Source organism: Sinohyriopsis cumingii, chromosome 7 (assembly GCF_028554795.1).
Source record: "Sinohyriopsis cumingii isolate HCF-2022 chromosome 7, ASM2855479v2, whole genome shotgun sequence".
Lineage (NCBI taxonomy): Eukaryota > Metazoa > Mollusca > Bivalvia > Unionida > Unionidae > Sinohyriopsis > Sinohyriopsis cumingii.
Window position 1 is genome coordinate 108,294,474 of NC_142967.1, and position 27,740 is coordinate 108,322,213.

A 27,740-nucleotide genomic window follows, 5' to 3' on the forward strand; every position below is an offset into this window, starting at 1 on the left:
GGAAACGAAGAATCTTAGTGAGATGCCGATTATGTTAATTTGATTTAGTTAGCAAACCCAAACAGCTTTTTTCATGACCTCTCACCTGCCAAGAGAATATACTATTTCACTATTGCCAAAAGTATATGTTTTTGTCCTTGTATTGTGTGTCCGTGTTTGTGTGTTTTTCCAGTTTTCTAAACCCTTTTACCCTTTAAACATTTGTGATCCTCAAGTGTCCCCTGCATGCTATGCCTATGGAGTCCTCAAGTGTCCCCTGCATGCTATGCCTATGGAGTCCTCAAGTGTCCCCTGCATGCTATACCTATGGAGTCCTCAAGTGTCCCCTGCATGATATACCTATGGAGTCCTCAAGTGTGCTATACCTATGGAGTCCTCAAGTGTCCTCTGCATGCTATGCCTATGGAGTCCTCAAGTGTCCCCTGCATGCTATGCCTATGGACTCCTTTAACAAAGGATTTCCCGTATTTACCCTATGTGGCATATTTAGCCTCATAAACTTTTGTTACCCATAAATCCACTCCCATCTTTACACTTTGGACCAATTTAACCTATGATTTCCCGTATTTACTGCAAGTGGCATATATTGCTATATAGTGGCGCATATTGCTACTAATCCGGTTGTGTCAAATGAAATCCTAATCTAAGACCTAAATATCTGTCATTATGCGTCCTCAACAAATGTCCCTTTATTTTCTATGAAATCATCTAATAGTCAGTTTTATTCGTGGATAAATCATAGATTTTCTAGAAATTGATCAAATTGTCTTAAAGTAAACGTCTTCATTTCATTTATGTTCTCATTTCTGTGTTTTTCTTATAATGGAGATTAAGTTTTGATCTGTGCTCAATGCAACTTGCTTTGAACGCAATGATAGGTGGCTATACTTTTGATACGCCTCAATATGCTGTATTCAGGCTATACTTTTGATACGCCTCAGTATGCTGTATTCAGGCTATACTTTTGATACGCCTCAATATGCTGTATTCCGGCCTGTTGTTTCAGATTTGTGCCATCAGACCCTCACGTTTACAAGAAACAAATGTCATGCTTGCTAGAAAGAGATTTGCAAAAAGTCTGAACAGGAAATGGACTTTTCATTGTTGTAATACTAGATATTATGAGGCAGACATTTTACTTCCTGATTTTCTAATACACAAGGAAATTAATCTGCATTGTTTATTCATCATTGCTCAGCTATCGGACTGGAAATCCTGTCTGTCGAGCATGTCACTGCAACCTCGGACAATGTAAGGCTGAATCATATTCTTGTTTGCTGCAGCACATAATATTTCTATGAAAGTGAAAACACCAGAGGAGATAAGATTTACGAAACAAGGTATGTCTTAAACTAAAGCTCTAATAAATGCTTTTGAATCGCTTGCTTTATCCTAGAGAGTAGCATATATTTCATTTCAGAACATCACAGTTTAGACTAAATGTGAACAGAAGAGGTGTGCAATGTTGATAATAATAATAATAATAATAATAACAATTTCAAGTTGTTTATGTCTGAATCAAAGCCCTCTCACATTTTATCCGCTATTACATGCAAATAATAATTTTGTGAGAAAGTCACTTTTTCCCCACCCCTAAGAATGAAACAGAATTATTTTGTAATAAATATAATAGGTCGCAAAGCAACTCGTTATGAGATGGAGGTGCTAGCTTATAAGTAATTTGTTACAATCATGGTGGGACGAAATCTAAATCATTTTCATAAACAGATGCCTCCGTAGAATGTAGAATTTTCTTTCCATGGTAAAAGGAGACGTAGATGTTATCTGGCGTTGAATAAGTTTAAAACAGACCTTGTCATAATGATTCCTCCTGGGTTTCTCAAAATTTGACGAATATTTGACAGCTTTCAAACGCACATGACATCGGTCTGTGTCTCGAAGTGGACGTTAGCTCATAAGTAATTTCCGGAATCTAAGGACATTTTTGTGAATCTGAATATACGTTCAAGGCAACAAGAGTGCAGTTTGTGTCTTAACTATCATAAAAGGAACCTCATTTGACCACAAGATATCCCTGAAAAAGTCAGTTAGGCAATTACCAGCAAATTATGACCTTATACATTAGCTAGATTTCTAATTTGCATAACTTCATAATTCGTATCAAAGAGTAAATCAATCAAACAATTCACTTAAAATATATCATCCCACATATGTCATTATTATAAGACAAACATTGCTCATTTAACTATATAACTGATCAGAAAAAATTTAAGTACACTGTCCCGTTTTGTTTTATTATTTTTTTTTTTTTTTATAAATTTGGGGCAGGAGCCGTGAGTCTCTTTAATTTAATATTCATTGCAGTTTGTTACTTCTTCATTGAGACGTTACACTATTAAAGAATACCAATGAGCGGGAAACAATGTATTCTAAATGCATATATAAGTGACGGAAATAGACACTAAAAAGTGTTCCACTATAATTAGGTTAAATTTCAATTAGACTATTTGTCTTCCACGATCATACATAGTCGTTTTTTTTAGTATGTGGCCTTCGCATCATTACTGTTAATACTTTTGATGGCAGACGATCGCTAATATAGGAAACAAAAGAAGATATTCGAGGTTAAACTAGGTATTCATGTTTATCCTCATACGTCTGTTTTCGTCCTTAAAAAAAAAACTGAATAAATATGTTTGTGAAAATTTAACTCTGTAGTATTATTCATATTTGATACTGTTTTAACTTTTAAATTAGATAATCAATACATATATAAAGCCAGCCTGAAGCTTTCATCTTCTTTCTAAGGACTTCATAAAAAGATGATCTATTCTGACTAATAACATCACCCATGTGAATAGTGAGCAATGATAAAATATTGTCTCAGATATGCGGCAGGTCCAGATGTTACTTTCATCATACAAAATAGCGGATTAGCATATTTGACTACAAACACCGTCAGAACCATCCGCGACACCTTGAAAAGTACTGTTTATTATAACCCTACGCTTACTGATCTGTACCATGACTTTGGCTTGCGCCATAGAGTGGATCAGAAACTTGGGGCCATCGGAACATCACAGAACCAAAGACGTTACATCTTACAACTAGAGATTTAAAACAAGAATTCGATCATGTCAATGCTGTCCCCAAGATGTCTCATTATCCGGAATGAGAGATTATGATTGTTTCTGAAGGTCTGAACGCTAGTGAGCATCACATTACCAGGAAAGTCGACCAACAACTGGGAAAATAGACTCAAAGTTACCATCATCCTACCTCATATGAAAAGGACTTCTGAATGTCTGAAACGCATTTTATTAGCGAATCAAGATTAATGTATGTTTTAAACCATACCAGACCCTAAGACATACGCTATTTCATCCAAAACGATAAGACTGATATGAAATATATTTGTTGACCAATCATTAACATTTACGGACAGGGTGATAGTTAGTGCCATCACGACTATATTGATGAAACGTAAATGACATTGAATGTGAAATTTAATGAATATATAAGACCAAGTTACAAATAAGTCTGAGGTATCAATTCACATCCACATACAATGTCTTGTGACTCAGTTAAAATCTTAGATCGAGTACCGCTTCGTTTCAACTGGGGATCAGAGATTATATCTACATGGGCACAAACCGACGCTGGACAGGGACGGAGGCCGCTACAACACTTCGCATATCATGGACAATTTGTTAACATCACTGACTATTTTCACGGGTGATGTTATCAGTCAGTAGAGACTTGACAAGTCTGCTGATGAAGTCCTTAGTACTAGGTCGAAAGCTCCGAGTTAGCTTACTATATTTATTTTGTGATTTAAAACGTTATCACAAGTAGCATGAAGTGGGCGATTTGCTTTTTTCTTTACCCGATAGGTCAACCGCATTGTGATAGCATATTTTACTTGACTATTGCATTTTGTAAATTAGCACTGCTTTTTATCTGTGTTCGTAACTGGTCTCAGGATCACGCGTAGGTGCACACGCCCACGCCCATCTAGCCAATTAACCATTACTGGTACAATTGTCGTACAATCACAAAATGTTTCTGTCTCAGCAAAACTTAACTATCCGGCTAATGTGTGCTCTGGCACCCATTTCATTCAAAAGCACGCCGATTATGCCAGAACCTTTGCATCGAATGAGTATGTTTAACCAATAACTGTTAAGCGAATAAGTTCGTCATTGTTGGAAAACAGCCGATACGTTTCGTTTTTAAGCTGAGTCAATGGTTTATAAAATATTCGCTGGTAAATTTAACGGGGGTGGAGCAGCATGGTGGAGCAGCAGTGAATGCCACTTCGCCATTGCTGAAACAACATCAGGAATGTATTTATTTTACGCTCTTCCAGTCAGGATAAATGTTAATTCTTTCGAACTTGATTTAATCTCCTGGAGCTAATGATACTAATCCTGCAACTATAAAATAATCTATAATTTCACTGCCTGGCCTACTAATTTGCGATATTACCGGTGTAGGATCAAGACTGTCCCGTTCGGTCCTAAGCACCATTCCTTCCAGTTACGATGAACAAGTATGATCCAGTCTCTTGCACCTTTAAGATGTAATGATTAGGTTTGTCAAAAGCATGATCATCAATTGATATAAAATAAGTCGGCCACATGCTATGGTAGCTGCATCCATTAGTTCCTCTCCTTCTTTGACTAACATTTCCGTAATTTTACCTCATGAAGTTATTACGCGTGGTTTGGCCACGTGAGATATTCGTTGTCGCATATATTGTACTGGCTGTATCAACATTTTTTTGATAAATTGAACCTACACACCACAGTCTTCGATTCCATCTTTAACAGTGATGGTAATCAGAGTTGATTTTGCAACAGTGCATTTCATTTTGATAATGATATAATGAATGTGTATAATAGACGTTTTCAGTTTGTCAGTATAGTGTTTAAAAATTACAAGATCACATGGATCTACGCCTACAGCCTTAAAGGTAAACTCAGTCGAATCCACTTTGGTGGCAAATTGGCTCAAATCAGCATCAGCACTGTGTCGTCGAGCAACGTTCGTAAAGGTGAATATATGTTGTTGCATAATATTGCATAATATCACATGCACTTAAATGTGAAATAAACACGTGCCTACATGGATGGTGAGATCTTCAGTGCCAGCAATACTTCAACGACAGGATGATCACATATGGGGCCATCCAGCTGAATGTTAAGGCATATTTGAAGTAAACAGCGGCAAGCGACTATGTCGTCTACGTCAGCCAATACCCCGGGATAAAGAATTAACAACTTCGACTGTCGGTACAAGTAAACTCGAGTCACAATGCAAATTATTTTGAGGTGTTATCACGCATGTAACCACATATGCAACCCAGAGAGTGTCAGGGCCTGTTGATGAATTTAGGTTGACGATAATAGTTTTTCGTGTGAGTGTCGAAACAAGTTCATCTCGCATAAAATGTCATCACAAAAAATGTTTGCTCAATTGTGCCATCGAGAGTAAATAGCAATATTTCAATAGATGCTTAAAAAGCTTTACTTTCATTAACGGCATGACCTCCTGCGTGTGGGTTATCAGAGACATCTGGTCGAGGGTATTCGACGACTCGTGCCACTCCTGATGCAGCTCCGACAGTTACTAAATCCGCAGCTATTGCCATCGCTTGAACCGCTGCTACCAACAACTACTGAAAGGCTACAAAGAATGCCAACTCTGACTTGGATAATTCTAATGTAATTGAGGTGTTATTATGGTTTGCAGCACCGAGCGAGTTTTGTTTGAGTCAGAGACACAAGGACATTTGCCATTAATTTTGCTGGTGAAAGATTTAATGTGAACCCACAATTGTTTCTGATGAAATGTTTATTTGTTCCCAGTTGACTTTGAGTAAGACTGAAATTCACTTCGTGATTGAACATTATTAACCTAAATGCTCAACACATTCAATTGCAAATTCTACAAATGTTCGAAAGGTGTATCAAAGAGCATATGTAATTAGCATCACCATCGTTGCTAGGAAACGTGCCTAAAATGCATGTTGACGACGGACTTCCTGAACAACTCCAGATGCTCCAATGAAAAGTAAAAAATTGGATAAAAAGCAAAAACGTCCTGTTCAGGTATCAGCAGATCTGTGTCAATGTCTTGATTCTGGGCCATGTACGTCAACCGATTGTGATATACACGGGCCATATTGGCTTCTGTGTAGTCAATTTTCTTGCGACGGTTCCTTATAACAGTTCATCTGCACAACAATCCTCAGTTACATATTTGCCAAGTAAACAGTCGTACAATACCAACGGATGGGTGTGCGTTGGTGGTATGTGTGAGAAATGGCAACGTTAATATGTTACTCGATAATATAAACGATGACAAATATGGCTCTGTAGAAAGTGAAGGGAATAAAAAGGGCGTTCACACAGTTAACGTTTCCATTACAAGGTTGCCAGCAGAAGCACATGCATCAAGCCAAATGGAGCTGTTTTAAGAAACAAGGTGGCGATATGTTTGGCTCTTGATATCAACTTGCGTTCATGTCTGTAAAACCCAAAGATGTAATTTAGGAAAATAGAATAAGAAACTCGTAGTGAAGTACTACGATGTTGCGATCGATGCTGCACGAATTCAAGGTTGAAATCTGATTAGGAAACGATACATTTTCCAAAGCTGCATCAGCATCGTCAGCTGCATTGCACGGTCATCTGATTATGTTTGGTGTATGATCTGCACAATTAGTTGCATCTTGGACAAAATCATGGTTGTGCCAGCTGTCTTCATGCAATCATGGCTGTATCGGGCGAATCCGAGAATGGTTGTGTCAATATCTACATTCTCCAGAATGGATTCGATTTCTTTTCCATCGATGTAGTGACGTGGATTGTTAAACAATGGTATGATATCGTTTTTCGCAAATGGCACTATGGAATTAGCACCGTAATTGGCATTGATTTTCAGGACCTGTTTTCCCTCCGCTTCCAAGAATGCCTGGAGGTGTGTTGCGCTTGCAACACTATTTATTAATTGAATTGGATTCCTGGCCGGATAGGAGTATTACTGAAAATCTCGCTTGCTTCGACCGACTAACACAGACGCTCCAAAGACAGTTGCAGGATAAAATACATCTTTGAACTGAGCCATGGTTTATACATTATTGATTTTCTCTAATAATACCACGCTCCATTGCCAGGTTTGCAATCGCCTAATACGCCTATCGCTATGTAAAGGCCACGTTAATGCTTTTGATAACTGTAGGCGGCATTGATTTGGCGATAGTAACGTAACTGGAACTGTTGTAGGTGCTCGTGAGCTGCCTAAGAGCCCATTTGTTTCAATGGATAAACATCAACACTTTTAACACTATCTACAACTCGAATGGCAACTTATTAAGAGATCGGTGCAGCGCGCGAGACCAGAGCACCGTGAACCATTGGTGTACATGTAAAAAAATCCATAAGTATCATCGTCGAGACAGCATCGTTAATAAGCCATGTACATGGGTCTTATTGTATTGACTACACGAATGGGATTTACACCTCCACGCACGACTTTCATTGTACAGTTGAATCAGCAATGTTTCACTTCGCTAAAAAGATCACGTGCCTGTTTTCATTCTCCAGAGAAAAAACAAACATGGATCAGTCAATTATTATGGCATGGAATGTACACATATGCTACGAACGTGGTTGATATCATGTCACGGGTTTTACGGTGGGTGAAAACCAACACAAAATGTAGCCCTGAAACACCATTCCTGTCGTTTTGGATGTGCTCTCTTAGGTACCACTGATGTTATCTCAGCTTATCTATACTAACATTGACTTGCGTTGTTGAAATAATTTTCACAATGTTGGGCGCGATATGATGCACGTAACAAATTGTATATCTCTGGAATGTGACCAGGCCTGTCTAACACTGATCTAATGGACGAATGATAACCTCATATGTTTGAGGTTCAATTGCAATGACATAACTAAGTGTGGGGTCTTGGGCAAATATATTAAAGTTTACATTACTGGGATTGAAAGAGTCTATGCGGTATACACACCGGCAAGAAGTTTAGTATTATGCCAGTTCACAACAGTGTCTGCTGAAAACACAAAAGTGTTATTTGAGGGCACAACGCCAAACGGTTTTCTGATAGTTAGGAACCTATACTCTTAAAAGTAGTAACATAAAAAGAGAACATGCTTTGTAAACTTTAACAAATATATTTATTTCCCTAAAATTCAAACAGAAATTGAAAAAAAAAAAAAACCCAACAACTTACGGTATTGCGAATTAAATCCAAAGAATAAACTAAGAATTACAGACATAAGTCCTTTTAAATCAAAGTCCTGAATAAAATTTAGTAAAAGTCCAGAAAAATCCCCAAACTAAAGTCGATGCTGTCCTATGGTAGCTATTAAAGTGTTGATGTGTGAACACGTCTTTTGATAAATCGCAGAAATATAATTCCAGGTTTGAATAGAATATAATTTCCACTGAATGTCTCAAACCTAGAATTTAATAAGAGCATTTTTGTATTTCCAGAGACAATAATCACTTCAGTGCAATAATTGTAAGAAAATAAAATTCAGCCCAACAGTTTACAACATAATACAACTTGAATGGGCTAGATGTTAAAGCGAAAATGACCAAGTCCTTACAATTACAAGATTATATAGTTCTCTACTTGATCCCAGGTCACAATTAGCATTGTCTGCAAAACATTCCCTAAAGGAAAATAACCTCATATAATGATCATGATATTTACAAAATCATAATTTCATCCTGTCAATTTCACTTAGGAATGTCCAAAATCATGATCCAAATAAACATATTTACTTATTCTATTAACAAAGAACCTGATATTAGGCCCATTCACATAGAGAATAACGAAGATACGTGTAGGCTGGTTACAATGAATAAAATAAAATAAATGTCAATCATGTCAAGGAAAATGAACCCAATTATCAACAAGGATAAGCCAAGCATACGGTGTTATATTACAATAGCATGTATTAAGACAACAAAAAAACTAACAATTAAATTCAATATACATAAAAAGATATTAGGTCAAATGTAATACACTCGCAACGGCGCAAGTACAATCGCAAGAATGCGGGATTCCACTGGATTCACAGGTGCAGAATAAGTCACACTGGTTATATGGATGAGATGGTAATCATCGAGGTCACTCTCTGGTTTGTATTGACTACCACCTGTTACATTGAGGAACAGATTTCATGTAAAAGAGAAGCTTCTCGACAAGCACCGTCTCAATAGTTTAAAAACTCATCATCTGTGTCGTAGTCTTCTATTTCTTGAAAACCTGCAACATCATCGCACGATATATGTCTCTATCCATAAGATGATTAGTAAGTAACCGCTTACAAATCACTGTGGCTTCATTAATGACTTCATGGGCATTGTTGCCGGCACAAACTGATCCCACGAGTATTTCCAATCGATCTGCAGGGTCATTATGGTCACACTGCATACGTGTTGTAAGTACCCCAACGTCTTTTTCTTGTTTAAGTCGTCTATCCATCCACTCTTGAATATATTTAAGTGTCCGCGGAACATTATTACTTGTTCCATCCCCAGCTGCAGATGTGGATGAAGTTGCAGGTGGTACATGTTGCTATAGACTTCGTCATTTTTCTGGTTTGGCTAGACCGTTTCCCTTTTAGGGTTGCTGGTCGAGACGTTTAGATTGTTTACACTTTTATTTGACTAGGCATCTTCTCATCGTACTCTAACTTTGAGCGAAGTTGAGCCATAGTTCGTTTCATTATTCACTGGCTAAATTCTTGTATAGGTGCTCTTGTTCTTGTTCTTCTTGTTCTGAATGATAAGGAACTGGTCAAGGTATTTGGGACACAAGACTGTGTCTTGGCAACTTTTCTGGCGGTAATGGTAGTTATGGCTGTATTTGAAAATATTGTCTCCATAACGCTTCATCTTTTTTAATTACCCCGTCAACAAATACATTATACGTTGACACTAAATGAGCCCACCAAGTATCATTTGCTTGCTTCATTCCAGTACACCCCCTGTATACCACTTTAAACCATTCCCTATTCATGTATTTATTATTTGACTTTGATGCCAATTTTAACATATATTCTTTCCAGTCGGAAGGACTATCGAAAGTAAAAGAAATAGTGATTTTCGAATACCTCCTGGCGAGCTACTTCGTTAAATATTGAGGCTGTGTTAACAGCTCTGACTTGTAATGGTTTGGTAACTGGCAAGTACATTTCGCACGTCTTCGCTAAGTGCTGGCTATCTTAAGCGATTATACATAGGACCTCTTCAAGTTCTTCAACGCCTTTTTTCGCTTCCCCAGACGCCTCTGACAAATTTGCGATAGTCTCGGAAGCTACTCGTGTAGCTTTTTATATCTTTGGTACATCTAGCTATTTTACGAACTGGACATTGGGTTGACATTGTTCTCGTATGCATTACGATTTGTACAGTTGTTTTGGTGGCCTGAACAATTTCTTTTGTGGGCTTAATTAGCGGCGCAAATGTTTATTCAATCCCCGCTCTGTGATCTTTCCGTGCAGTCTGTCCCGATGGAAGTTATTCCTGACATTTGTTAGGCCTTCGGTTAATTTGTGAATTAAGTATTGCTGTTCACGATCTCTTGTCCACTGTCTGCATCGTCTTTCGTACGATAAATTGGCAAGAATTCCGGACATTTGGGGGTTTGGACGCATCCATGTCCAAATCAGCAAGATACTTGCATAGACCAAAAGCCTAATCAATCGTGAGAAGACTATATTTTTAGAGTACTATATACCAACATGTCACGAAATTCATGCCAGTAGTGATCAGCAGCACACCAAGTCCAATGACTTATTTACAAGATCATCCACTTCAATGCCATGAGATATCATCACGGAATACTTTGGGCACATGAAAGTATCGATGTGTCCAATAAATCACGTTAGTTCTTTTGTGTCGGCCGCGCGAAAATAGTTGATTTTCAAAAATGACATACTTGTACGCCACCAGATTGTTTTTGTTTGCATCGAAATCGTTAATGGTAAGTGCATTGCCAATGTTGGTAAAGAAATCGACGGCAGCATTGCCACCATTGCTTCGAAAATATCGTTTATCTCTCAGCGCTTATTGTATATTTGTGAGCGCATTATAGCTCGATAGATCTTCGGCCGACCATGCAAGCGCTTACAGTCAATTCTAGCTTAACCATGGCACAACAACATTCAACATCAGTTGTAGTTTGTCCGGATCTAGTAGGGTCAATGATAAGTAACCGACATGAGTTTGGAAACACGGTTATATCGCCATGCCAGGTTGGTTTATGTGGTACCAGTAAAGATAAATCGATTACCGAAGATTCTCATTTTTCTTTTGCGTGATGCTATTGAATAAGTGTGTAAGTCATGAAAATAAGATTATGATTTCATACTGTGTGCGATGTTGTGCAACAAGACGTACTAGATAGAACTCTAATTCGAGTATAGACACATACTGGAGGAGCTGCGATTACAGGAACTTGTGTTCGATACGGTGTACAACAGTTTATGTTTGTGAGAACATCCGGTATCAGACCTTTGGGTTTTAAAAAGAGTCACTAGTAAACATCCCGGTAAAACAGGATCTTCCTTGCTACACTTTCTGCGTACCTAGTACGTAACTGGATGAACGGTTCGATTATAACATACAAGTCCGATGAAGTACATATCCAGTAAATGCTGCATGTTACCGACAAGACCTTGCTTATAAAGCATCCGATGCTCTCCGTTCACGTCAACGTGCCAACGTGGATCTCATTCATGAATTATATCCATGGGAGAATAAATCGCACAACGGGTCGCAAAGGAGATATGAAGCTAAAATAGCACTTGGGTGCTTTCAACAAAAGTTAAATTATACCGCTACAGAAAACACAAACAAACAATGGACACAAAATGCCGCATGTTATCTAAAATATACTACAGTCCTGGAGAGACGAAGTCGCTGTGGAAAGGTTAGCAAGTGCCGCCAGTCATGCACGGAATTACACTGTCATTGGTTATGCAAAAACGCGCTATCACAAATTTATTTACCTGTACTAGGAAAGGTTTCACTTGGCTGGTTTGATGTCTAAATATCAAATGAAGTCCACCGAGCTGATTTGCTTTATCTTCTACACGATCGTTTCAGTGATAAACATGGTAAATTACGCACTTACAAGAAAGCATTTACAATTGTTGATGTGGCCAGTTGCAAATAAGTGGATCAGCTGAAGTCAAAAGATTCTGCAAATGATGCGTATGTACTCGAGCGCATTTATGTATTAGGTTCGCTCACATGGCCCCGTTTATTATATGTCGATACTAACAAAACATTTCGGATTTGTGCCTGTATTGCTTACTTAACACCGAGTGCGAGTACGTGTCAGGCATGTCAATGTTTATCGCGATCTAACCATTGTGGAACGATTTGACCGTACTACTTCAGAACAAATATTCTCTCAATAGTGCGAGCATGTATTGTTAATGAGGCAAGAACGGTCTCAGGTTTGGGTGACCCGACTTCCATTCGTGATAACCAAACAAAATATCCAGCCAATGTTATTCGACAAAAGACAGTTGCTATTACAGAGAAAATAATTTCACCGCTATCACTATGACGACCACTCGGAATCAAATTTATTCTGTATTCATATGCGGCTGGAGAGTTAGAGGACGAATAACAACGTGGCGCTAATGACCCAGTATGGTCAGTAGAGGTATTTGCACTTTCGGGATGGATTTGTTCTCAAAGTCAACCAACCATTACTGTTTGTAATCGTCAGCGAGTGGAGTAAGACCTCCCATTCGTGCATTTGTGCGAGAAGGATTACAATTAGAATACATTGCAGTAAACACGGAACTGCCATCATGACTTGTACAGACCGGTTATTGTTAAGACTTTATGATCGTAAAGTAAAAGAAACCAGTGAAAAGTAACGAGCTTTGCAAAATTCAGCAAATAATTTATTTTCTAAGAAAACAAAGTGAAAATGAGAAAAGAACTTACGATGTTGCGAATTAAATCCCAAAATAATCATAGAATTACAGACACAAGTCATAATAAGTTAAAGTCTTGAATAAAATCCATCAGAAGTAACAATTAAATCCAAAGCTGAAGGTGTTGATATATATGTCGTAATTTGTTTAATGTTGATGTGCAAACAGTCTTTTGTTGAATCACAGTAATATAATTCCTGGTTTGAGTTCAACATAAATTCCTGCGAATATGGCTGTCCAAGAATTCTATCAGAGCACTTTAGTATTTTCAGAGAAAATAATCACTTTAATTGAATTATTGGAAGAAATAAATTCCAGCTAAAAATAAAGTACTGGACACAACATTTAATACAACTTGTTTTTTTTCTTAATTTTTTTAAAAAAACGAATGATTTTCCCTTCGGAAACAAACTGATATGGTCCTCTACTTGACCTCAGGTCACAATTAGTAAATTCCTAAAAAGCTAATACGTAATAGAAAATAACCTTCTAGAATGATCATAATGTTTACAAAAGGTCTTAGATATTATTAAAAACCTATCTCTAAAATTACAGTCTAAAACCTAGACACTGTCAGGTGCTCTAGGTGAATACCAATAACCTAGATCAAGCCCAAATAAACATATTTTCCTCTATTGATAATGATCATGATATTAAGCTCATACATATAGTGTTTTGTGTATCTATATTTTATGTAACTCCTGGTATATGATTTTCGTTACTTTTCGTCATTTTTATTCATGGTCGTTAACTGTATAGAATATATTTTGTTATAAATTATGTGCATTATTTGGTTCTGTTGAAAACTAAAATCACGTAGGATCTATAAATTGTTGTTTACATACTTGTTTACAATTAGTAATAATAATCGTAATAAAAAGACTTAAAATGGTGCCTATAGCGTTGTTTCTCGGTGACTGATGGATATGGAAGTTTCGAGACAAATTATGTGGCTTCCCCACTGGTTGCGTGAGGTCATGATAATATAGTTCGTCGTAACTTAGTACGATGCAGATCAATAGTGTTTGTTGTCATATAGGGTAATATGGGGTCCATTGCGAAATAAAGCCTCAATTTCCGGTGTATATAAAAGGAGAAAGCTAAGCATTCAGTTTCATTCTGATTTCTGGAGTATTTTGCACATTATGTATTCCTGTTGTAAGTCTGTAGACTATTTTATGTTGTACTTAGATAATTTCGAGATGAAAAACATTTGTTTGAACTGTTTAATGTTGACATAAATTGCTCATTATTTGGACTGCAATATTATTCTCGGAACTGTAATAAATTATTCGAAAGAATTCTGGACAACGCCATCTTTACGATGTCATGGTTCTTGGAGGACCAGCACATTTCTGGTATTGAAATTATATGGGACATTCATTCGTTTAGAACGTTTAAACACTTTTGTAAGGACAATTTTGAATTCACTTCATTTTACTGTAATTTCCTTTCACATTGTTCATTTATCACTTTAATAATCAAAATTTTGAGTGTTGAGTTTTACAAAATGTGTTAGTTTTGCTTCTTTTCTGTTAATTAAGTTTGTGACCATAGAGTCGTAAAAAGTAATAATTGTAGCAATGTATTATTATTAGATGTTTACAGAGCAAAATAGAAAGAAATCAATTCAGGTTAAACAGAAAATGAATTAAATTTCGAACATGGTCATGTCCAGTTCATAAATATTACAATACAATAACATATAATGAAATAAAAAACTAAAAAGGCCCTAAGAAACAAACAATGCAAATTATACGCACATAATAGTCATTAACCTGCGTCAGTCATATTAATTTAGTCCAGGTAGAGTTCGTATTTAAAATCCTTTTGTTCAACCACGTATAGGAAATCTTTAACTTTATTTTGATATTCTTGCCGAAGCAAGTGGATGTTCCGACCACAACTGAGTATATTTGGGTTGTAGTCCCACATAATCTTCTACCGGTTTACCCGAGCATTCGTCATTGAACTTGCCAACCACCTTTTCAATTGAGGCACTAAACAACGGATGTTCCTTCTGATAATCGATGGTGTCGAACTCATTCGCCGAGCTTATCTGTGCCATGTCCGCATACACATTATAGTTGGCAATTTCGATTAACAGCAAGTCAGTGTACAGCATCTTGACTCGATCCTGATATACCTGTTTGATCCTGTCATAGTGACACTCGTACATAAGCAACTTTGGCACATCTATCAAGGACTTGCCAACAAAGATTATTTTTGACAGTATGAGGTTGTATGTTTACTGTGAACGGCAAAAGGTCCACCATCAAAGAATTTTTCTAAACTCAAAGGCTAGACCCTCAATGAGCTTTCGAAGTATGCCTTGCTGGTCATTATCGCTGACAAAATTGACCCGAATTCATTGGCGAAGATTCTCCATGTTTTCTCGTACATGACATTGGCATTGAGGTTGAAAATGGTCCTTTGCAAACTTTTTGGTGGTTTGGTGGCCTTTGTGCTTAGGTCCTTATTTCTCTGAACATATGGAGCCATCCTCACTCTTACTGATGAAATCCAAGCATTCGATGAATCTAGGTCACACGCATGCCCAGTCACAAATGCAGCTGAAGATTCGCATGTGCAATACATAATTGCGTTTATTCTGAGGATTCGGTACAAGTTTGGTTCATTCTTTGTATTTCCTGCCTGACTCATCCATAATCACTCAAGATGGGACAGAGCTTCAGACGCAGGCGGATAATCATTGTGTGTCTCGTGTAAATGTTCGGGATACTCCAGATCAGACTCAAAGAACTATCCGTGATCACTATTCACTTTGTGACCACGAACGTCTTTTTGCAGATCAATTTGCAAAGGATCAATCCAATGATGCCACCAACCGAACGTGGCTGTATCATAGTTTATTCTAAAAACTATTGGCATCTAGATACATGATATAGGTATTGGAGTCAGCTGGATTATACTGAGACACGTGATAGTCACATAGGTGTTTACATTCGAACACTGATCTAAATTGTATTGCATGTTCGTAGTCTTCTTTTGAGATACCTTAACGTGACCACGATGAATAAAACGTTTTGATTGGTGAGTTTCAGCAAATTGATACCGTCGTTCATGTCCTTGTACTGATACACCTCATTTCTCGTTATCAGGTATGTATTGGCAGGATAGTATCGACCAGTAATATTGAAGTTCTCCGCGTTCAGGTTATTCACTAACATATCCAGGGTCGATTCATATACTCCATCGAATCGATAAACTACAATTGTACCGTCCGAAATATTTGTTAACGGACAGACCTGAACGGATGCTTGGATCGAATGACTGGCACATTTCATTCCACGAATTATGTTAGTCAATATTTGCAGAGCTTCTTTGCCTGGTATGTAGGTTGGTGGAATAACAGCTGCTGCATTTTCCACCTCGCCACTATATTTTTAAAATTTTAATTCAGACGCATGCGATTGTTATGTCCTTGCACGAATGTACGCAGGCAATTCAGTAGGATAGCAAACTAAGGACGACGAAATTTGAATTGTTCATACTCGTATATATTGTAGGGATATCAGCTTTTCTTGCATCTCTGACTATTCGGATATTGTGCTCAAGTGCAAATTGCCTTAGTTGTTGTATCATTGTATTCCTTTTGGTTTTGTTGCTGTTGAAACTGCAGTGGAAAGGGGTGGTAGTGGTGCTGATGATATATGTGGATTCAGTACAAATATGGATCTCAACGTTTCAAGTAAGTCTGCCTTTCTTATGCGATCTGGTGTGTATATGCCATTCTGCCGAGCGAGTTGTTTTAGCTGCGGCTGTGTAGGCATGTTTATACTGAGGGGATGACGAAGCATCTTTCTAATGGGAAATTATGTCGATGGCTTGTTTTAGTGTTTGATATATTCTCATAATCAGAGACTGCAATCACTTCAGTCTTCGTAATTATTTCAACTATTCATGTTTTATTGTTTTGTTTTTGTATTGATATCAATTTGTGTTTGTGCTTGACTCGAATACCATATTTCAAGCAGGGCTGTGCCCCTAAACCCTCGCTCAGTATTTGAGGTTGTTCTGCAGTACTCACAATGACACGTTCTGCCACAGTAATCATGTTTTCCAAGGCAGGCAGCTTTGCATTTACTGCATCCCAATATCAAATTTTACATACGAGCGAGCGTAGATCTACGTGACAAAAATACTGCCACATTTTCAGTCCTGTGTTATTACTAGATCCCCCCACTCGAACTGCATGGCGATTACGAAGCTGTAAAACAGTCCTTGACAAAAAAATTACCCATTTCTCTTTCAGAGTATAGAAAGCGACATCCTTGTGTAAAACATCTTTCAGAAACAGGTTCGCCTTAGTAAAATCAAATGTGTCATCATTGACTATGACAGCCGCGTAAATTGTCATGCGAGGATCGCATGTACCCAATCATGTTAACCTCTTCTCGTGAATATCATCCACTTTGTGCCTGAAGATAGCGTTTAAAATTTATGTAATTTACTTATGCTGCCCCTCGTATATATAGTGATATCTTGCTCTTTAAAACGACTTGAGTTCGGATACCCATTTTATAATTTTGTATCCAAAGATTTTTGGCTTCAAAAATCTGAACATATTTGTTTAGTTTTTTATTTACTAAGGTCACTCACATATTGACCATCTTATCACCGTGTCCAGCTGCTGTTTCGGTGAATTCGTACAACATCTTATCACCGTGTCCAGCTGTTGTTTCGGTGAATTCGTACAACATCTTTTGCGCTTCTTTGATGACCCTTTATGATGAGTCCAAACGATAAAACGATCTCATTTTGCCTGTCACGTTCTTAGCAAGCCGTTCGATTGGAATATTCAGGTCACTATTACAGATTTCCATATATATATATATATATATATATATATATATATATATATATATATATATATATATATATATATGTGTGTGTGTGTGTGTGTGTGTGTGTGTGTGTGTGTGTTTACATATATGCGTGCGTGTGACGTTGGATCAAGCCTTTATTTTTATTTAAATTAGTTGCAAACTGATATGTTCTATTCCTTGATTTCTGAGTCACATGTGTTCTAAACAAATGTGTATAAATCCGATCTATTACTTTTATCAAATATATACTACCTTATCTTTGTTATGGCGTTAAAAAGGGATGTGTAGATTCATGTGTTGAATTAAATGTTCAGTATCATATAAATGGGAACAAACTGACAATGTATACTTTAAGTGTTATATTTGTTTACATTCCTAGTCTATATTCGTGCTCATTAAATGAATCTGATAATTTTTCGAGATAATAATTCGGTTGTAATTGCATAAATATACTAACGTACGTCGTAATATTATTTAATTAATTTCGATTATGCTTGTAACTTGTACACATGGGACTTAGTTAAATGGTAGTAGTTTAGGTGTAAACTGTAACAATATGTTTCGAAAGTTTGTCACGCTCTTTAAGGTGGGGCCAGGGAATAAAGATGGTTTCAAGTAATTCATATTTTCTTGGTTTTGCACGACTGAGAGAATGCATTTGTAATCAATGACATTGAGGGACATAATATGTCTGGCTGGGACACCTATGTGATGTTCAATGGTTTCTCTCCAGTAGTAACATGAAAGCTCTTGATATCCTTTTCTTTAATTCCTAAGCGGAACACTATTAAGAAGCACGCCATGTAACCAAAATACGCTTACTGGGCATAAAAAGCAAATACACACACACACACAACTGATATTGTTCCTATGGGTGTAATAATTACCCTAGAGAAATTCCTAAGATACTCAACCATTGGTGAGGAGATTAAAAGTGGGAAGCAGGAGAATGTGTTTGTAAGTCCAGATATCATTGCTATACAATTATATGGGTGAAAATAATGTTGATTCCAATAAAACAGTTTTTTTCTTCTTCTATTTTTTTCAGACAACAATGTGTGATATTACAACCATACTGCGATTGCAAACAACTTTGTTTCTTCTGGTAGCTGGCAGAGTTCCATCAGGTAGGAAAGTAATTATAGATGATAGCGTCGCAGCAGTAACGATGGCGGCTATTTTTATTTGTGGTTAAATTGTCCACAGGCTCAACATTAGTAAGCACTCTACTGGTTACTTGAACTCAGTACTGAATCCCCCACACACCAATAATTCCCTGATTATATACGTTCAACGGCTATAGCCTAAACTATCTGGAAACTTGAATTTTAAGACGATGACCCCACCCAAATGGATTTTAGAAACAGGCCAATCATACAGTATTTAATATCTCCATCTTACGGAAGCAGGTCGTAAACGTCAAATCTGTTTGCCATATATGATCGACTTTTATTTGATTCATTTAACTTCTTGTAAATTTTCGTCGAATCGATTTGTCCAAGATGATGTTACAGCCATCATCATACATCCTTGAGACGTATTTGTTTTAGTTTGCTTTGGCTGCACGATATGTGGTTGTATTTCCACGTAGCCAGTCGCATGGGCACCGTGTAGTAAACATTATGCAAAGCTGATTCTGTATTTCTGTTCATTACTAACCCAATGTTCGATGCTCCTAGATTCCTGTGATAATTTGGTTTGCGATGTCCTCGGCGTCTATGAATAAATGCCATTGGCAAAGGGGTCCACAGAAGCCATGGTTCTTTTTAACTTGTATTGCCCTCATCACTTTAAATTCCTACTGAATTGCTAAACGGGAAGTGGGGTTTACCCCTTGGTTTTAGAAGTCTGTACATGACAATACCGTGGATGTGAATGCATGAACAATAATATCCTGTCTAGAGAATTAACTATAGGCCCGTCATTATATCAGATGTCATAGAATTGTGTATATCAATTGTTACGCATATTTGAAGTAACATTTACTCAGGTGAAGTGTCGGTGTACAGCGTTACATGGGGGTGGTTACCTCTATCATACATCATTCCGATGTGATGAGTTCGGTTCACTCCATGCTGCAAGATTTCAACTTGAGCACACAGGCTGTTCATTGCAACATAGCCAGTGTATGTATAAGCTCGTGGTAGATTCAAACTTCACATTACGAAAGTCTTGTCAGTGAGCGGTCCACTTTACGGCGCACTATCTCCAGCTGTACAAGTATGCACATTGTAAACGTACATTTTCCTATCTGTGTTATAAGATATCATTGTTTAAGTCTAATATTTCTTCTGGAGTTCTTGTGGTTTCAATTCGTAGCATGTCATACAATGTATTAGATTTATTATAGTCTGTTTTCAAGTACACACATATGTAACTGAACAGAAGGATTGCATGTAATTAATGTTCCATGTATTAATTGACGAGAGAATGTAACTTCCAGTTCTCTAAGATTCTCGTCAGATACAGGTTCAAGTATGAATCTGATTATTATTATTATTATAACCTTATACAGTGGTCCCGATGATATGAGTTTTATAAATAATCAACACCACTTACTCGCATGCGTCACACTCGTCAATACCTGTTTTACATTGCGCTGCCACAGACATTACACAGATTTAGAAGTTATATTTTCAGCTAAAGTGGACTAATGGTTCTGTGCAGTAAAGGGCTGAAGGAATGACAGAGTGATATACCGATTGTGACAGAGCTATGCTGTATCTTTGTGTTGGTGTCTGCACTGTACTGAATTTGTTGATTTATCCGTGGTGCTAAGTTTGGTTGGTATATACCCGGTATGCTGCCATCGATGGTGACGTCGGCCCTGATAAAGATAGTGCTTACCTCGTGGTGAAGGACCAAAGCTTCGAGACCAACGGGTCTTCAGGAAACAATAGGTTTTACGGATCCTGAGTAAGACCGTGATGGGCGAACCATTTGTGGTGGCTCTATGATGACCAGGCAGAACAGTGGTTGTATATTGTACGCCGCAAGATATGTCACAATATACAGGAAACCAGTTATCAATATCTGTGTGAAAACATTTCGCTATTTGAGTGAGACCTTATCATTGTTTTGGAAACTAGCTTATCATTGTCTGAGTTATTAATTATTGTTCCTTTTCTCCGTTTCAGTTTTGTTTAATTTCATTTCCTTTATTATTGTTGATAATTCGTTTTAAATTAATTCTGAGAATTCGTTCCAGTTAGGAATCGTATCATTTTTCGTTTTATTAGTTATTCAACTTCAAGCGCATCATTGTCTTCAAAATCGAAAGTTGAAATGTATGCGTACGAGTTTCGTGTACGATTTTCTTTTTATCTTGTATCATACATAAATAAACATCTTATTTTCGTTATCATTGTTAATGTCTTCATTGTAATAATCGGACCCCAACCCGATTCGTCTTCTTACATTTGACTATATACAGTGTGTGTGTGATTTGGAGTTTAAACGTAGCTTCAACAAGGTTAGTAATATTGCTAATACGTCTGTAGTACGGTAGTTAATAGTGATGTCTAGCACTGAGGCATCATGTCGAAAACATGTTGCATCATGTCCCATCCAGTCACATTATCATGACACCACGCCGACGAGCCATAACATTAACCTCTTTATTCTGAGTCTTTAATATGACTCGGCCGGGTTTGAACCCGCGATCTCCCGCATCTGAGGCGGCCGCTCGAACCACTTAGGCTACCGGAGCGGTATGCCTCTATACGGTTCTTTTGTCTACACTGGTTGTTCGGACGTCGTATTAATTTGACTTTGGGTATCACTTGACAACAAGGAAATTAAATTTGCCAGAGGACTAAATCACGTGGGTTCTTGGTTGGACAAAACCAGTAAATTTTGTAACATATTTTATCTGTCTTGTACTTTGTTTTTGTTCGTGCTACCTCTGCAGGGAAAGAGGCAAAGGCATAATAGAAATAGGGGTAACATACGATATGTATGTTTATGTAAAAAGCGTTTTTAGCAGATTCGGAAACGTTTATGGTAAATAATGTTCCAAGTTTATGCTCTTAACACAAGTAAAAAAAAAACGATTGAAAAGCAAAATTAATTTCTTTCCCTAGAAAATATAGTGACAATGAAAAAATAATTTACGGTATTGCAAATTAAATCACATAATTACAGACACAAGTCATACTAATTTAAAGTCCTAAATAAATTTTAGTAGATATCCAAATTAAATCAGAGGCTTGAAGGTGTTTTTGTGTTTGAAATAACTTCATGTTGTTGATGTGTCAACAGTCTTTTGTTTAATCACAGCAGTATAATTCGAGGTTTGAATTCCAGTGAATGTCTCTAGGGAAAAATTATATCAGAATACTTTAGTCAGAGAAAATAATCACTTGAAGTCAATGATTTGATGAAATAAAATCCAGCCCAAAGCTAATGACTGGACCCAACATGTAATACAGCTTGATTGTGCTAGACATCATTTTCATTGAAGTAACCATATTATATAGTCTTATACTTGACCTCAGGTCACAATTATAATTTTCTAAAACAAACTATTACCTAATGGAAATAACCTTCTGGAGTGATCATAATGTTTAATTGACACAATTTTAGTTATAATTAGAAATACTAATATCAAACTTTTAATATAAGACATGGACTATGTCAGGTACGCCAAAGGTGTTCAATAACCTAGACCTAGACCCAGATAAACATATTCACTTCTCTTAATAATGGTCGTGATATTAAACCCATAGACACAGACAATAGTTAAGCTTTGTATTAATTGCTTACTGAATTTTAAAATATCAATGATTCAGATCAAATAAAAAATATACTTAATTTTAGACAAGGTCAGGTCAAACATACAATGCTACATTACAATAGCATATCATGAATATATATATATATATATATATATATATATATATATATATATATATATATATATATATATATATATATATAAATCTACTTAATTTTAAACTAGGTTTTAGACTTATGTATGTTTCTGGGTTAAGTCAAACATACAATGCTACATTACAATAGCATATCGTGAAATGAAAATAAATAAATGCTGATTAAATATGCATAACAATAAAGTTTCGATTGGGTCATCAATGACAAATGGGGTTGTGGTTGGGAGGGACGAGACTCCAAGGATGTACTTGTAAATACTGGTTTAGATTTCAGTGAATGCGTGTGTGGTTTAGAAGCATTGCCTTGCTTTAGGGCGTTTAAGTTGTTATCTTTCTCTGTTCGAAGACGATTTTGCGTGCGAATTCACGTCAACACATTTCTTCTTCGTGTTTCACTTGAAATGGCTTCCTGTGCTATTTTTTAAATTCCGTAACAGAAAACAATATTTCTTTGAGACTGTAATACACATTATTACAGCCAACTGCTCAACTTAACTGTTAGACATAGGGTCTTGCGGTATTCTTACAACCATCAGACGGAAACTAAGTTTGCAGACTTTGGCCTCTACCTCAAAGGAAAATTGTACCCAGTGAGGTGCTTTGGCTTAATCTCGGCATCAATACTCTACAAAGCGGAAGCATCTGGATAGCTAGCTTCGTAACCTACCATGTTTCGAATGTCCATTAATGGAAAATGTAATCATGCCTACAAAGCTCTATTAAATGGGAAGGTGACATGAAAATGTATGCCATTCTTAGTCCAGTCACCGTCCTGTTTGAAACTGTTCTTTCGAAATCTCAAAGTGATCCACGGAATCACCCTATGTTATTTTCGGCCTTAGGAAAATACAATTGATCTAACACTAGCTCCTTGCTTTCTTCTCGTTTACAAGTAACCTCTCACGCTGGATTACTGTGCCACTGCAAATAGAACTCATATCCATGGGCACGAATAGCTAAACCAATATCCTATATGACTCATATCCATGGTCACAAATAGCTAATCCAATATCCTATATGACTCATATTCATGGGCACGAATAGCTAAACCAATATCCTATTTGACTCATATTCATGGGCACGAATAGCTAAACCAATATCCTATTTGACTCATATTCATGGGCACGAATGGCTAAACCAATATCCTATATGACTCATATTCATGGGCACGAATAGCTAAACCAATATCCTATCTCATGCGTGCTGTTTTTTCTTAACCATATTCTTCTACGATATCACAAGTGAATTAGAATTCACCATGTCCTCACTATTCCAATGTTACTCATATACGATGTCACAAGTGAACTAGACTTCACCATGTCCTCACCATTCCACTGTTACTCATATACGATGTCACAAGTGAACTAGACTTCACCATGTCCTCACCATTCCACTGTTACTCATATATGATGTCACAAGTGAACTAGACTTCACCATGTCCTCACCATTCCACTGTTACTCATATACGATGTCACAAGTGAACTAGACTTCACCATGTCCTCACCATTCCACTTTTACTCATATACGATGTCACAAGTGAACTAGAATTCACCATGTCCTCACTATTCCACTGTTACTCATATACGATGTCACAAGTGAACTAGACTTCACCATGTCCTCACCATTCCACTGTTACTCATATACGATGTCACAAGTGAACTAGACTTCACCATGTCCTCACCATTCCAGTTTTACTCATATACGATGTCACAAGTGAACTAGAATTCATCATGTCCTCACTATTCCACTGTTACTCATATACGATGTCACAAGTGAATTAGAATTCACCATGTCCTCACTATTCCACTGTTACTCATATACGATGTCACAAGTGAACTAGAATTCACCATGTCCTCACTATTCCACTGTTACTCATATACGATGTCACAAGTGAACTAGAATTCACCATGTCCTCACCATTCCACTTTTACTCATATACGATGTCACAAGTGAACTAGAATTCATCATGTCCTCACTATTCCACTGTTACTCATATACGATGTCACAAGTGAATTAGAATTCACCATGTCCTCACCATTCCACTGTTACTCATATACGATGTCACAAGTGAACTAGAATTCACCATGTCCTCACTATTCCACTGTTACTCATATACGATGTCACAAGTTTACTAGAATTCATCATGTCCTCACCATTCCACTGTTACTCATCTTTATTTCAGTTTTCTCCCTTCTCGTTTCAACAGATTGGGCAGCTATTTCCACTCGTTCAAACTGATCGCAGAGCTTTTTTTACAAAATTGTTCTTGTGTTTCATTTTAATGCATTATTATTTGCCTCCAAATTTATTTCTTAATATTGTTTCGAAACCAAGAAGTATATTAAGATCTGCGTGATATGACTTAGTTAAAACACATTTCTGTGGAAGGCAGTTTATTTTCATTAGAATAATAGATCATCATTTCTGTCAAAATTATTTAAAGAAAGTAAAACTTTTCTTCAGACATATACATGGCTGTCAATCAGAGCACAATGGTCATATATATATATATATATATACATATATATATATATATATATATATATATATATATATATATATATATATATATATATATATATATATATATATATATATATATATAATAAACAACACCAACATGTAGAATGTGTGACCGGTTTCGCTTAAATGCTTCATCAGAATGAACTCAAACTGAATTCAATATCATTACGTACGTCATTAAATATGTTGTTTCTAAGTGATCAATGAAATAATATGACATAAACAAGATAACGTCATAGCTTGCATTTTTAACCTAATTGTTTTATACCATAACGAATTTGATTGATCGATTGATTTGATTTATGTCGCATGCGCCCAGAAGGGCATGTGCGACGTGTTTATTCCTGCACAGCGGGATGCTAAATGTCCCTAGGGGGAAGGAATTGGTGCCACATCCCCCAGGTGTTTATGTACTCAAGGAGCACTGCTAATTTAGCCATCAGGTCGTATGACTGTATGTCCCTAACGACCTGAATGAAGGGCTTTCATGAGTGGAAATGGGCCCAACACACACTCGTGTTAACACAGAGTTGATTTCAGTCCATATTTTCTGTACTAGAGGTGTCGACCCAAGCAGTATGTGACGCCCGTTACGATTGGTCGCAACAATGACGTCACATCGGGACACCTCGCTTTAGGCGGGTGGAAATTGTTCAACATTTCCGCCGTTATACGATGTCAGAGAGACTTTAACGAATAATTTACACGGAAATATGCATATACAGCACATATTAATGGTAATTTAATGCATTAACATTTGTCAAAAGTATATCAAGATATAATATATTATTTTTTATTTTTATTAAAATGTATTTTTTGATTTATTTATTTTCTTTAACTTTAAGAAGTGTGCATTGTACATAAAAAAGTATTGATAAAACTGTTTATTTGTATTTAGTCATAAATTTTAAATTATATATATTTATCGTTTCCTACAGGTGAAATTACCATACATCCCTCTATACCCAAAACTTACGATAAAGTTAAGATATCATGCTACTTAAGAGAAAATCCAAGAACCTGGACTCACAATGGAATGTTTAGATCATCCTGCAACATCAAGGAATGTTTCCCACCAAAGGATCAAGACCGTGGCTATATATACACAGCTGATCAGAACAAATCAGAAGTAATAATTTTATCTATCGACAGGGCGAAAGATGATGGATTGTGGACATGTTCACAGTACAATATCAGTCTTACTGTTTATTGTGAGTACACTTTATATAACGTTCTAATCTTAAGAAGCCAGTTAGATTTATATCACCTGGGGCACGATGTTTTAGATTTATATCGCCTGGGGCGCGATGTTTTAGATTATCGTCTTATATGCGTAAAATATTTACTTAACCTCGCACATTACTGGAAACATGACTATATGATGGTACCAACACTGTTTTATTTTGCCCAGAAAAACTAGGATATGACAAAAATATGCAAAACAAATCCAAACTAAGTAAATTATTTAATTTACAAGTATATCAAATATAACTCTGAAAAGGTATTATGTATGTCTTTGAGAAATTATCATAGTTTTTCATTATTTTATTAACCTATATACTTCTAAACCCGATTATTCATTGTGAATGCAATGAGATTTCTTGATTGACTGATTGCTCTCAGTTATTCATATTTGATTTATTTTGGGTTTGTGACCTTTGTCCATGATTAAGGCTAGAGATTTAGCGTGTAACTGATTTAATCTAGTTTTTAAGTTTTAAATTGTTTGACTGCTATATTGCAGTCCATGATCTCGTGTTTTATTAAAGGTCTAATATATTGTAAGATACACTATATATATATATATATATATATATATATATATATATATATATATATATATATATATATATATATATATATATATATATATATATCAGAATGTTCATGTTTCGTTAATAACTCAGAAATGTGCATTAAAATACATATTTTAACTCACAGAGAAGAAAATGAAGATAATGTGTGCTTTTATCGATGTTTTAAGGAAAACGCTCCGCAAATATTTATATACTTCCGGTGATAATAGGATTTCCGGAAGTGACGTACTGTAGGGAAGTCCCTCAAGTTTAGCGTAAGTGGTTATGATCGCTGAATCTTGTGATGATTCTAGCAAATTTACGGCAGCTTTGTCATGCTCATTTTCGTCGTGTTAGGAAGGTGAAGTCGTAGAAGATTTCGAACGTAATGAATCTTAAGAAGATTCTGCTCGCTGAGGTTAGACAGAACTAATTTAATTCCGAACGAGACGAGAACGTGGACAAGGACCCTAAAGAGGACATAGGGCATAATTAGGCTGAGCAGTCCTTGGGTTATTCATTATGGTAATTACTATTATCATCATGGCAATTATTGTTATTATTATATCGTTAATGCTATTTCAATTTTATAATGAAAAGAGAAGGGAACGAGTTTGGGCGAAATTTGGATGTCTTCAGAGCAGTTTCATGTGGGCGTTGTTAATAAGTAACTAATGGTCTTTAAAGTTGAACACTTAAGACTCAGACTGCGAGAGGAGTAGA

General features: G+C 36.6%; 1 protein-coding gene across 1 annotated transcript in view; it reads left to right on the forward strand.

The window, feature by feature from the left end:
- The first annotated feature begins 1,200 nt into the window (after window positions 1-1,200).
- Window positions 1,201-27,740, forward strand: part of LOC149795910 (uncharacterized) — a 102,544-nt gene continuing 76,004 nt past the window's right edge. The window contains exons 1-3 of the mRNA XM_089964149.1: window positions 1,201-1,340; window positions 18,858-18,936; window positions 26,160-26,432. Of these exons, the coding sequence (XP_089820275.1) occupies window positions 18,864-18,936; window positions 26,160-26,432 (346 nt within the window). The 5' untranslated portion in view covers window positions 1,201-1,340; window positions 18,858-18,863. The remainder of the gene's footprint in view (window positions 1,341-18,857; window positions 18,937-26,159; window positions 26,433-27,740) is intronic.